The following is a 14,511-nucleotide window of genomic DNA, read 5'->3' as shown; positions in this document are numbered from 1 at the left end:
AGGAACTATCTATTTCATCTCACTCGTTCAGCTTGTACTGAATGCTTGCCACAATGCCACACACAGGGCTAGGTACCAGGAGATAGCAGAGCCCCGACTCTCACTCCAGCCTGGAAAATTTTAAATTGCTTATCATCTAACAAATCTAATTCAGTGGTTCTCAACCAGAGTGATTTTATGTCCAAAGCATATCTGGCAACGTCTAGAGACACCGTTGGTCCCCATAAGGGAAATCCTATTGACGTCTACTGAGTTGAGGGCAGGGGTGCTTCTAGACATTCTGTGATGCAGAGAACAGCATCCACAATGAGAATGATCCAACCCAGAATGCCAAGAGCCAAGACTATACCTACTGGGACACTTGATCTAACTTCATCTACCCATTTTACAGACAAAAAAACTGGGGCCAATGTCAATGATATACTCAAGATCATCAATTCCAGCAGAGTTTATAGGTCCTGGTTCTATTCTGCATGCAAGAGATCTTCAGTTTCCCTTTTTTGAAGTGAAATTGAGGACTAATTTTTCCATGTTTGTCCTTTCCTCAAAGCAATGAGTTCTGCAGTGCCATCCTGGTGGAAAGCAGCTTTAGACAGCAACAGAAAAGCATTCATGTTTGATCTGCATGTTTCACTGCAGGAGACGGGCTCTACATTTGAATGACACAGATACCTTGGCATGGTTGCATATGGCTTCTGGATTTTATATGAAAGGAAGGATGCTGTGAAGAAAAGCATAGACTCATGAAGTTCCATTTATTATTTCTTTTTCTTATTCATTCACAGGATCAAAAACCTGGAGTGGACATACAGTGAATATGCAAGAAGATACGGGATATGTCCTTGCTCTACTTTTTGGCATTCCTCCTCCACAGCCACATCATATATCCCAGCAGGTCAGCATTTGGTATGATTTGGGGGTAGACAGGGTAGAAGGAAGCAAGTGCTGAGTTTAGAGGTAAGGGAAGTTGAAAACTAATCCATGGTCTATATCTAACCATGACCTACTCCATGGAAAGGGGGAGTCTGCTTCTCCTTCTCTCCCTGGTGGACTGAAACCAAGAATCATAAGCAAGAATCCTATTTGTCCTAGATGCCTGGCAAAGAGCTCAGCTCTGTCCTTTGTGGGATCAGTGGCTACTGTGATTAATGATCCCTTCTGGGAAATTCAGCTGTGCCATTATCACAGTGAGAAGTGTCACCAAGTCCCAGAAAGCTTCTGAGTGAGTTCCATGTGGACTATGCCCCCAGGGGGATCCTTGAACCATTCCTGGAAATCGGAGGCTCTGGACCACTGAGGACAATTCAAGTCTGTTTGGTCATATATTCAGACTCTCTTGTAGTCACTGAAATCTGTATAGAAACAAAATGGCTCTCACGACTTGATGTCAGGATGGGAACCCAAACTATCTGACCTGGATACAAGGCCACAAATGACAAGGCAAGAAACAATGCTTAATGTCCATTTTGCACTTCACGCTATGTTCTGAGATAACAAACACACATGCACTATCTCATCTTTACAGCAACTCTAGGAAGAAGACAGCATAATAACTCCCACTGTCTATATAAGAAAACCGAGGACCCAGAAATGAGGTTTTCTTCTCAAGGTCATACAGTGACGTGGCAGGGTGTGAACTTGGAATCACATCTGCCTGATGACAAAAAATGCCGCACTCTCATTTGAGGGCTGGAGGCAGGTAGAATCTCACAGACAAAAATAAGGTTTCTCTCCTGATTTTGTAACTAGGACGTTGGTCCCTTATTCCAACACACACATATACCCCTTGAGAAGAGAGAGCAGTCCTAACAAAGCAGGACGTTAGGAAGCTAAATCCTGAGTTTTACTGACCAAAGCAGAACTGGCAGAATCTATTGCTCTGACCCCATCTGATCTGAATGCACTGCTCCGTGAATATGGGACCCGTCACCATAGGCCTGTGTGACCGGCGGTTCCAGGCTGCATGCTCTTGGCATCCGTGCTGGGCACTGTACTACATCATTTTCCCTCCCATGCAGGCCTCTTCTTCCCTAGTGGGCTGTGCCTTCTTAAGGACTCAGATCCTTTCACTCCTGCTTCAAACCCTCTGCACTGGCTGCCATGATCCCTCAGAGAAGATCCTCCTCCTCTGGAGTCACTCTGTCTCTACTGGCTCCTCCTCCAACCTCTCCTCTGGAATGCTCTGACAATGCACATTAAATGAGGTCACTCCAACTTAAAAGTCCCTCAGAGACCCACTGTCTTTCAGCACAACATCCAAAGTCCTTCCTAAACTCATCCCTCACCCTTCCCTCACCCACATCTGGCTCTCCAGCCACGCCCGGTTACCTGCAGCTTCACAGTGGGTTCCTACTCCCCAGTTTTTACTCATGCTCTTCACAACACCTGCAATGTCTTTTCCTCACCTTATTCGCCTAACACTATGGCCTTCGCAGAATCACCTCACCTCTCTGAAACAGAAATGGGTAGAAGTGGGTTGTTCTGCGAGCTAGTAAAGAAGAGTAAGAAGATGGAATGAGGTCAAACATTTCTTGACATGTTCCAGGCACTTTATAGGTATCATTCCATCTAATCATCATCAACAACCCTAAGGAACAGCCCGAATTGCTTTCCTGTCACAGGGTGATTAGGTCAAGAGTGTCACACAGGTAGAAGGTGATGGAGTCCAGGTAGCCAGGACTCAACAGCTCCAACACAAAAACCCTCCCCACAAGACCAGGCCCCTGGGAGCTACCAAGGCTGCATAATTAATGTGCTGGCCCAGAAGGGGTCACCCATGCATGAGATCACTAAGCTGATGAGTAAATGGCATCGTGGAAACCATAGGGCCTGGAAGGGGCCAAATGGAGCATCTCGTGCTTCATGCTCTTTATACCGGAAGAACTTTCCTATGATAATATTAACCACAATGTTGAGTAATAATAAAAATACCATTTCTACAGGGCTCCCCATATGCCATCTTCTCTGTGAATTTACATATGTATACATCTTTTTCATTTAATCCATAAAACAGTCCATTTTACAGACGAGAAAACCGAGGATAGAGAGGTCAAAAAACATGCCTAAGGAAGCACAGGAGCACAGGGTAGAAATAGGGTGATAGTCTAAGGCTATTTGACTCAAAGCCTGTTCTCGGAAAACCCAGGCTATCCTGCCTGTACACTCTTTCACATTATATGCCACCTTTCTCAATGAAGTTGCAATGGCCTTTGTCTGTCGGTATAGGACCCACCAGGAGAGGCCGGCAGGCTGTCTCTCAAGGGACCCCGCTGGATTCATTCATTCCTTGTGCCTCACAAACCCAAGGACTGAGGACCCTACAGTCAGGGGTGTTCAGAGAGACTGTGGCTTACTGGCAAAACTTATGAAAGACAGGCACAATTGACAGAATGAACTCTCAATAAGTGTATCCACTTACAATGATTATTTGAAAGGCCAAGAAGACCAGAGTGCCTATGCTTCCATGAACAGCACATTCATTCCTTGTCTGGAGCCAAATGACAATCGTGTGTGCCCATGAAACAGACATTTGTGGAACTTCTGCACAGCGGTGAGCAAAAGCAAGTATAGCAAAAAGGTGGTTAGGTGAGCACATCAGCATCTAAACTATGCTGAGCTTCTGTGGGTTGTAGGTGACAGAAGATCACTTGCATTTATTGAAGTAGAAAGGAGAGTTTCTTATATTAAAAAAATGGGGCTATCTCATAATATCCCTGGACAAGAATTAAACTGTGGTCTTGAGAGGGATAGAAGTTAAGAACAAGAAAAACAGAAACCAGGACGCCTGGGTGGCTCAGTTGGTTGGACGACTGCCTTCGGCTCAGGTCATGATCCTGGAGTCCCGGGATCGAGTCCCGCATCAGACTCCCAGCTCCATGGGGAGTCTGCTTCTCTCTGACCTTCTCCTTGTTCATGCTCTCTCTCACTGTCTCTCTCTCAAGTAAATAAATAAAAAAAAAAAAAAAAAAAAAAAAAAAAAAAAAAAGAAAAACAGAAACCATAAGATTCTCTTTCTCTCAAATATTATATACATACAATATGTGCATATAGATATATCTATCTATCTACATATATCTATCTATCTATCTATCTATCTATCTATCTATACACTCTGTAAATTTTAGTTGTTAGATATATAAATGATAGATATATTTTTATATATCTGTTTCTCCTAATTACTATCTCTCCTCCCACAGTCTGTCAGATCACCATTTCTCTATACATCAGCTTCACCCTTTTCTTGTGTAAGTCAGAATTCTTGCTTCACAGAAACTGATTCTGACTAAATTTAACAGAAAAAGAATTTATTGGAAGGCTATTAGGAAGGGCAAAGAACAAGACAAAAAAATGAAAAAAACAACAGGGATAAAGGGAAGCTCGACAGCCAGACACCACCAACATTCCACTGCAGACCAAGCCTGCTAAGGACGCCACTGCTGCCGCTCCTGCGAAATCCTGTCTCAGCTTGTCCACCCTCCCCACGTGCTGGCACCAGATGCCACGTGAACACAGACTCTACATCACCCCTAGCAAGCTTGTGAGCTTTTGTTATGGAAATATACAATTGCATATAATATACACACATACTGCACACACACACACACACACACACACACACGATATAAACATACAGATAGATACATATACACACACCCAAATAGAGAGAATGGTATAAGGAACTCCCATCACTAACTTAAATAATTCTCAGCTCACAGCCCATCCCCACAGCCCCCATAACATTTTGAAACAACTATCTTCATCCTATCATTGAACCCATGGCTACGTCAACACCTGTCTCCAGAACAGGCTTACACAACCTTGGCATGACCCACATCTTGGGCCCCATCATTCTTTGCTGATGGCGCTATCCTGAGTATACTACGATGTTTAGCAGCACCCCTGGTCCCCATACATGAGGTGCAGAGAGCCTCTTCCTCACTTGTGCTTATGACCACCGAATATGTCCTAGACTTTGCCAAACATCTAGGGAGCAAAACTGCCCTTGATGGACACACACATAGATATGCCCGCAAAACTATACTCACTCTTTAAACATTTCATAATAATTTCGCAATATCATGACATGTCAAGTCACAGTTCAAATTTAGCTGATTGGGGCGCCTGGGTGGCTCAGTGGGTTAAAGCCTGTGCCTTCGGCTCATGTCATGATCCCAGGGTCCCTGGGATCGAGCCCCGCATCAGGCTCCCTACACAGCGGGGCACCTGCTTCCTCCTCTCTCTCTGCCTTGCCCCTGCCTACTTGTGATCTCTCTCTAAATAAGTAAAATTTGGGGAATAAAAGAAATTTAGCTGATTATGTCATAAATATTTAGACTCTCTGTATTTGTTAAATCCTGAGTGAGGATAAGACCCATACCTTGCGATTGGTTAACAAGTCTCTCAAGCCTCTTTTAATTACAGGCCTCACTTTCTCCCTCCTCTTTCTTTACCCTTGCAATTTATTTTCCTAAGGCAACAGGCCCTGTAAGGGTGCCTGGGTGGCTCAGTTTGGCAAAGCATCCGACTCTTGGTATCAGCTCAGGTCCTGATCTCAGGGTACTGGGATCCAGCCTCTTGTTGGCAGAGAGCCCAATGTGAAGCTGGATCCCACGACCCTGGGATCATGACCTGAGACAAAGGCAGAGCTTTAACCCACTGAGTCCCCCAGGTGCCCCTATTTATTTCTTGAATCAACCACCGACACCTACTACATGTCAGACATGGCTCTGAGTGTTTTATTAACGTTAAATATCATTTCATCTTTACAATCATCTATGAAGTGGGATTATTGTCACCCCCATTTCTTCCTTCAGGAAACTGAGACCTACAATGGTAGAGTAACACGGCTCATAAGAGGCAGAGCTAGGATCAGCTTGGGCCTGGGCATCATGTTTTAAATCACTATGTTTAGTCTCCAAGAACCTACAAAAAGTCCAAGTCCTCACCCCAAACCTTGGTTTTCCCCACTCTATAGTCCCCACGTGGCCCGAGATTCAAGGACATTCTCTCAGTTCCTGTAACAGTACACATCCTTCCCTGCTCTCACTAAACACCTTCCCACATCCGCCTTTTATTTCTTAGCCTTCTGGTTTCAGCTTAAACACTACTCAGTAAAGGACAAACTCTAACGCACGCTGTATTTCTCAGCACTCAATGCAAAATAGTAATGATGAATTTCACGGATCATTATTTCCTTCCTGTCTTTTCCAACCAGTTGGTGAGTTCCACACACATCCTGTCAGTCCTACTGATCATGCTTTCCAGTCACTGAAGGCCCACCACCCATCCAAAAGGCCATTCCCCCTACATACACACACACACACACACACACACACACACACACCCCTAATTGGCCCTGTCTCAGGTGCACAGTGGAGATCCTGAAAGCCCCTAGTGGAATGTAACTATTCAAGAGGGAGAACCGAAACTTCTCCCTCATCAAAACTACAACTTACTTGCTTCACGTCGGGTTTTTAGCAGGATATGAGCCCCAAGAAAGTCCATGTGCCTGGTTCAGGCCGCATTCCCACTCCCCCTTTCTCACAACACACTTGAGATATTTAGCAGCTCCATAAATGAAGCCCTGCTCTGGGCTCCTCACAGATGGGAAACGAGGGGCACAGGAGCTGACAGATACATTTTGGCAATCCAGTGTATTCCTGAGACACAGGCTGCCTCCCAGCAAGGCCCCAGCCCCCCCAAGGACACAGGGTCCTGACATCATGCCCCACAGGTACCGCTGCTCAGAGAAGCATCTTCCCAGGGGCCGTTCAATCTGTCATCCTCTGCGTCGACCTTGAAGAGGAAGTACAGGAGGTGAAAAAGGGCGTCCTCAGGCCAGTGGCCATGGGTCTGGAGGTTCTGCACCAACCAGGGCAAGGAAGCGGGATCCGGAGATGCCAGGCAAGAAGCAAGCCTCACAGAAGGCTGGAAAATGGGAGCTGGTCGCCCCGCACTCAGCAGAGGCATCTTGGTGACCCGCCCCCGTCAGCTACCCTAACAACCCTCCCCCTCATTGGTGCCTGCGCCCACACGCTGATTGGACAGTTTCCCAGCTCCCTAGGCCTTTGGAAAGCATCACTGGATAGCTCTTTGGACCCCGCCCACACAACCCGGGGCGCCCAATCTCTCTCTTCCCCATTCCCACCTGGTAGGGCCTGGGTCACACCACAATCATCCTTCTCTGCTGCTGCTGTTTCTGAGTTTAACCTCTCTGACTTCCACAAGCTTTAGAAGGCTGTAGAGAATACAAACCCAGCTTTCTCCCATTGCAGTTGCTTTAGTGCCCTTTTCAAAGCACAGTTGGGGTTATTTGTGGGGACTATTCCTGGGTTCTTTGTTCTGCTCTGTTCTTTTTTAAAAAAATTTTTCTTTGAAGATTTTATTTATTTACCCGACAGACAGAGATTACAAGTAGGCAGAGAGGCAGGCAGAGAGAGAAGAGGAAGCTGGCTCCCTGCTGAGGGGAGAGCCCAATGTGGGGCTCCATCCCAGGACTCTGAGATCATGACCTGAGCCAAAGGCAGAGGCTTTAACCCACTGAGCCACCCAGGTGCCCCTGTTCTGCTCGGTTCCATGTATCTGTCCTGCAAATAGCACACAACCTTCCTTATTTTAACTACTAAGTTCTGAAACTCTGTAGACTGTGTTCCCACATTAGTATTATTTTCAAAATAGTTTTTGAAACTACTCTAATTCATGGGCGCCTGGGTGGCTCAGTGGGTTAAGCCGCTGCCTTCGGCTCAGGTCATGATCTCGGGGTCCTGGGATCGAGTCCCGCATCGGGCTCTCTGCTCAGCAGGGAGCCTGCTTCCCTCTCTCACTCTCTGCCTGCCTCTCTGCCTACTTGTGATCTCTGTCTGTCAAATAAATAAATAAAATCTTTAAAAAAAAAAAGAAAGAAACTACTCTAATTCCTTTGTCCTTCCACATACATTTTGGAATATTTTTGTCTATTTCAACAAAAACAAACAAAGCTGACAGGACTTGGATAGGAACTGCATTAACTCTATCAGTCTGGGGAGAATGACATCTTTACAATGCTTAGTCTTCCAAATCACAAGCATGGTGTATTTCTCCATTTATTTTTATCTTTGACTTCCTGTATCAGTGCTAAATAGCTTTCAGCATGGGATGCCTGGACAGGCACTGTTAGATTTATCCCAAAGTAGTTTCTTTGTACGAGTAATTGTGAATGTGTGTTTGATTGTGGAGCCCACATATTCATTGCTAGCATAGAGGAATACAAGTTACTTTACATAAGGTAAGAATTACTTTGTCGTACCCTCTTATGGCATAAGGCCTGAAATTAAGATTCTGTAATAAGGGCTGTCTTGACACCTGTAGATCAAGGAGGGACTCAAATGGCATCATGCACGTTCTCCTCTCCCTATCCCAGGGGAGGTCTCTTAACCACACACCCTTCTCATCACAGGGACCAGACATAGAGCCTACTGGTTTTTGGGGAGCAGTGTTCAGTTCTCTAGAAGCCCACTGAATTTTTCTAGGAAGCCACTCATACCCTCCCATGGGAACCAGGACTTGCCAGCCCTCTTGTTTCAACCAAGTCTGCCCTTCAAGGCCCTGCTCCTTCTCTCTGTTCCCAAGTGCAATCTATGTGCAGTCCTGCACCGTGTTTGGTATCCTCTCCCCTGAAGTGTGAGTATATGTGACTAGGAAACTGTTGTTAATCACATGTAGCAGGTGTCAGGGGATCCCCAAACATGTGGAGCAGGTCTCCTCAGGCCTCATCAGGGACCTGAGGAGAAGGTGATTCAAACAAGTGGCATCACAAACAGGGTGTCCCCACATTAAATGAAGACATGAGGTCAGCTTGACCTGCTGCTTTGCTAAGTCACTGTCTTCAGGGGTGACAATGACGATCTGGGAGGGAACTGGCAATCACTAGCAAGTTGTGTTGGCTCATGTTCTATTCTCTCAAATGGAGGTCGCCATCCATTTCCAAAATAGTACCCCATCCTTGCCAGAAAGGTGAGAATGAATGAGAATTGACTGTATCTGGGGGAGAGGTGTCACCTATGTGGCCTGCATTGGTCTCCAAGGCTCCCCCCTGAGGTTGGCAACTGCAGGACATGCTGACTGGTGTGCTTGAGTTCCAGGGACTGGGTGATGGCCCAGTGCTTGGGGCTGATGTACAGGTCTATGGGGGAAAGTGCACCTCAAGCACAGTCCTGGGGCTGACCCTCTGTGTTGTGGGTGCAAAGGAGGGAGACCGAGGCCCCAGGGAAATGTAAGAATGGCTCCCTGGCTGCCTCCCGAGTCACTGTGTTTCAGGCATTGGGAGTGGCCTTGCCCGACTCCAAGCTGCCACTCCTCTCCCTGTTACCATGTGTCTTCCTGAGCCCTCAAGGTTTTCAGGTAGACATCCATGGCAGCCCAGGGCCCACCAGCTGAACAAAAGCAGAAAAGTGGAGGGGGGGGGGCAGTTGGTGTTCCACTTCTCTCCCAGTGCCAAACACCTCACCAGCACACTTGCCTTTCTCGTAGTGTTGTTGCTCCCCAGCTCGTCGATAGACTAATCTTGTGATTCGGGGGCTTGAGGCTCTGACTCTGGCCATGGACAGAATGATTTTTCTGGCTGTGGACTCGAACACTGGGAGATGGACTGGCATTCCCACAAGAAGAGGATGGCCATCTGTGGGCTGACCAAACCAGCTCCCTTTCCCCATAAACATGCAGAACATGTGCGCCATGTGATTAGATGGGGACAGAAACAAAATCTCATGGCTTTGTGTGGTTAGAAATGAAAATCTATCCTGAGGAAATCTGTAGAGAGGGAAAAGGGGGGAAGGGAAACAGTCTACACTGAGAGAAGGTAGGGCTGTAGCAGAAGATGGTTTTGCTTCATCAACGACTAGGCTGTGGGTCTTGTGCCTTTCCACTGACCACCCCATTGCCTAATCTGTTTGGCACAAGATCCTGATCCTCAGGATTATGGGGGAAACATACGGGGGACCCCTGTGGCACAGTGAGGGGATCAATTCCCACTTGACTTACACCGGGAGACTTGAAACCATACAACCATTGCCACAACGGAAGCTCCAAGGCTGATGATGCTGATTTGAGACACTCTGGAAAAAAAACCCGAGAAAGAGGAGCAGGGTAATGAGACACTCCCCCACCCCACAGGGGTTTCTTCTTCCAGGAAGAAACAGACCCAAGCATAGGAGGAGTGGAAGAGAAAAATCTGAATACAGGAGGCAGAACCCACCCCCCACCTGCCCCGACTAATTCAACATAGGTTTAAAATTTGAACCAACTGTAAATCCAAAAATTACAGGGGCACCTGGGTGGCTCACATGGTTAGTCAATGACTTTAGCTTGGGTCTTGATTCCAGGATCCTGGGATAGAGCCGCATCTCAAGCTCCCTGCTGGGCAAGGAGTCAGTCTGCTTCTCCCTCGACCTCTCCCTGCTACTCCCCCTGAGGCCTGCTCTATCACACGTACTTGCACTCTCTCTCTCTCTCTCTCTCCAATAAATAAATAAAATCTTTGAAAAAAAAAGAAATCCAACATTTACTAAAATAATTTAATTGGCAAAAATAAAAGGAGGCCGACTGGCTTTTGTGCCTCTACATCATAGGTTCTGAATGAACTCTAATGTTGCTAGGAGGCACTGGTTGCCTAACCTTAATGGACTTATTACGAGGGCTCAAATCCTGTTTATAGCAAATATAATAACCATATTTTCTATCCTCTGTATTTAATGCTTTGACATCTCAGGCCTTGCTGACTTCGGAGGGACTGTCCTTGGCAGGCTTACTGAATTCCTAGAGATGGTCAGCAGCTTGCCTGCCAGCAAACCTTTCACAGGTAAAGCAACCAAATCAGAGGCTTTACCCCCAACCACCTCTTGTAAGAAACTCTTACACTCTGGGCCACTATGCCCTGCCCTAATCACCCCAGGGGTAAGGACAGACTACTCCAGACACCACTGTGTCCCAGAACCCACTGAGATGACACAAACTAGGCAGTCTTAAACGTGCTTACCCGGACTCCCCTGCCCCTTCCCACGGAATCCATGATAAAGGGTCTTCCCCCTATTGTCCCTTCACTTCCTCTTTCTCCTGACCAAGCCTGGTGCTTCCCGGGGCGGCCCTCCATGCCTCCCAGCACCTCCTTTCATGAGATCTGTGAGTCCAAAAACACTTCTTCCGTTGTGAGAGTTACTTGTATATCTGCCTGTCTTACCATACCTGATTAAAATAAACCCCAGTCCCCTTAAAACATCTGAGACACGTGGGGGGCTCAGTGGGTTAAGTTTTTGGCTCAGGTCATGATCTCAGAGTCATAGGATTGGGTCCCATGTCCAGCTACATGCTCGGGGTGGAGTCCACTTGGGATTTTCTCTGCCTCTGCCCTTCCCTTCCCACCACCACCCCCTATCCCCGCTCCTTTGCTATCTCTCTCTCTCTTGCTCTCTCTTTAAAATAAAGAAATAAAGTCATTTAAAAAACCATGAGGGATGGGGCACCTGGGTGGCTCAGTGGGTTAAAGCCTCTGCCTTCAACTCCGGTCATGGTCTCAGGGTCCTGGGATCGGGCCCACATTGGGCTCTCTGCTTAGTGGGGAGCCTGCTTCCCCCACACCCCCGCCTGCCTCTCTGCCTACTTGTGATCTCTGTCAAAATAAATAAAATTTTTTAAAAAATAAAAAAAATGAGGGAACCCAACCAATTTAAAGATGGTGAATACTTCGCTATGATAGATTTGGCCAAGATGTTCTGACCAGTGCCTATTTCAACATCCTCACAGGCATGTGTGCCTCAACCTTGAAGGACACATGATATACCTTGTTATACAAAGGGCATCCAAACTGCTCTGCTATCAGAGGCAACCTTTGTGGGTAGGAACTTACTACACCCATCTTTCTCCAGGAACATAGGTGTGACATCACATTTAAGACATCCTAGTGTGGGACGCCTGGGTGGCTCAGTTGGTTGAGCGGCTGCCTTCGGCTCAGGTCATGATCCCAGCATCCTGGGATCGAGTCCCACGTTGGGCTCCTTGCTTGGCGGGGAGCCTGCTTCTCCCTGTGCCTCTGCCTGTCACTCTTTCTGCCTGTGCTTGCTCTCGCTTCTCTCTCTATGACAAATAAATAAATAAAATCTTTAAAAAAAAAAAGATCCTACTGTGAGGAAATTTATTTGGCAAACTTGTTAAGGACCTACAAATGCGGGGGTTCCTGGCTGGCTCTGTCAGTTAAGTGTCTGCCTTCAGCTCAGGTCCTGATCTCAGGGTCCTGCAACAAGCCCTGCATCAGGCTCCCTGATCCGCGGGAAGCGTGCTTCTCCCTCTCCCTCTGCCCCTGCCAGCCCCTTCTATTCTTCTCTCTCTCTCTCTCTCTCTCTCTCGTGCTCTATCAACTAACAAATTAAATCTTTAAAAAAGAAAAAAGGACATAGAAGTCCAACATCTTTCAGTACTTTTTGGGTTCTGAGGCAACATATTCCTTGTTTATAAATTTTACAGAAGCCCATTTCGGCTGTTACTTGTCAATGAGCTCACAATGAAGGCAGGAGGGTTTCCTCTCAACAAAAGGCAAGTAAAAAATGTGCAAGTAAAAATGACCTGTTGAGGGTGGCGGGGTGGCTCAGTTGGTGAAGCACCTGCCTTAGTTTCAGGTCCTGATCTCAGGATCCTGACATCAAGCCTGGCAGGGGGGTTCCCTGCTTGGTGGGGAGTCTGCTTCCCCCTCTCCCTTCCACCCCTCTTCCAGCCAGAGCTCTCTCTTAACTACATAAATAAAATCTTTTTAAAAAATCACCTGTTATTGCCCAGGAGAAAAGGCTTCAGAAGCCTCCTCTCTCCTTCCTGGAGTCCCTGGACCACCCATGCTATCTGTCAATTGTCCATGGCATCCCAATGCAAGAAACAGCCCTCCTTGGCCCTGGGTTATAGACCATGAAAGCAGCAGTTGCTGGCCATGCACTGGGCTCTCCTGGAAATAGAGTCTCTCACAGGCTCTGAGCCTTCCTATCCAGCTGTCTATTATTCTCTGGGTCATGGCACCCAGCTTAATAGAGTCACCAAGGCCTACTTGCTACAGGCTGAAGCCAAAGACTGCTTATCCTACCTGCAGGTGGAGGTGGAGGCTTCTGTCCACAGTGCATTGCCAGATTCCATGGTGCTGGAGGACTTCAGCTCTTCCTTCTACCCCTTGGCCACCCAGGGATTTCCTTGGGATCAACTGCGTGAACATCTATGGAAGATATTACATTTTGGTTTTGATGACCACGTCTCCCTCCTGCTCACATGACAGCTTCACGTCCTGGAGAAGCACCTTTCCTATGCCTTAAGGGTCTCAGATGAAATGGATGTCCAAATATCAGAGTCCACTGTGATGGAAAGTCCGAGTTTGATTAAGATTCAGATGGCCTCAAATGGCCTCACTCCATGTTCTCTTCCCACTCTGCTCCCACAGATCAGATCCTCTGGCCAACAAGGCCTCCTAAGCACAGGTACCAGGCACAGCCCTCCTGCAGGAAGTAGGGCTCACCTTCACTCTCCTCTTACTACATAGTCTGCACCCACAGCCCTTGTCCATTCTGTTCCCAGGTGCAACGTCCCCCATGGCCCTGCATGATGTGTGTGTCCTCCTTCCCTGGGCCATGAGGATAGGTCGGTAACAAATTACGGTGGATCTCAGCTATGTTGCATGTGGACATTGCATAGCTTTAGGGTTGGAATCCCTCCCTTCGCCAACGGGTGAAGAAGAGGATGAAATCTTTCTCACTTGTACCTTTGTCAAGGCACAAAGAGGAGGCTCATGGACTTGAAGTTATTTGGATAATAATCTATTTGGGGCTTGCAAGAATTCACCTGGAGCTAAAGGGCAGCCTTTATGTGAACGATGAAGAGGAAGGAAGGCCGCAAAGGCAAGGGCTTGGATGCTCTCTTAAACACCAAACTCCAGGCAGTGGGGAAACGCTCCAGTAATTACAGCAGGGAAGTAACATCACATGTTCATCTCAGTTCATCCTGACAGCAGAGTTCAGAATGGATTCAAGGGAGGCTAAGAGTGGAACCAGCAAGATTGTTAGGGAGTCTACTGCACCAGTCTGAGACAGCAGTGGGTGAATCAGAGCACTGACAACAGGAAAGCAGGGAAGGAATGACCATATTTGGCAGGCTGAAGAGAGAGCAGAATGGAAAATGGAATGAGGTCCTTAAAGAAATCTGAATGGATCCTTTCCAAGGTGCAATGGAACAATTCGCCTCGAAGGGCAAAGGAAGATTTGAAGGGGATTTTGAAGAAATGAACAAGGGAGTTGACCATGGACATTCCAGGTGAAAACCTCTTAAATGCTAATCAAGGGGAGCTATTTGCATAATGTAGGGTAGAACCATAAGCAGCTGGATTTTCTTTTAAAGAATAAGATGGGATTCATTCCCATTTCAAATGGTCTCCAAGGCAGAGTGATTTGGAGGGAAAAAAATAAAACAAGTCAGAGAATACAATACTCCTAACTAGACAAATATACATAAGGC

The 14,511-nt window shown here is 47.0% G+C and overlaps 1 protein-coding gene across 1 annotated transcript in view; it reads right to left on the bottom strand.

Annotated features, from left to right (window-relative positions):
• Window positions 1–448: 448 nt before the first annotated feature.
• The window catches only part of LOC116581466 (glycine, alanine and asparagine-rich protein-like), a 56,942-nt gene continuing 42,879 nt past the window's right edge, over window positions 449–14,511 (bottom strand). The window contains exons 5-8 of the mRNA XM_032328643.1: window positions 13,097–13,222; window positions 10,018–10,091; window positions 6,745–6,795; window positions 449–726 (exon numbers count right to left, since the gene is read on the bottom strand). Coding sequence (XP_032184534.1) covers window positions 6,771–6,795; window positions 10,018–10,091; window positions 13,097–13,222 — 225 coding nt within the window. The 3' untranslated portion in view covers window positions 449–726; window positions 6,745–6,770. The remainder of the gene's footprint in view (window positions 727–6,744; window positions 6,796–10,017; window positions 10,092–13,096; window positions 13,223–14,511) is intronic.

This window comes from Mustela erminea, chromosome 20 (assembly GCF_009829155.1).
Source record: "Mustela erminea isolate mMusErm1 chromosome 20, mMusErm1.Pri, whole genome shotgun sequence".
Taxonomy (NCBI): domain Eukaryota; kingdom Metazoa; phylum Chordata; class Mammalia; order Carnivora; family Mustelidae; genus Mustela; species Mustela erminea.
This window is presented reverse-complemented; position numbering and strand designations above follow the sequence as displayed.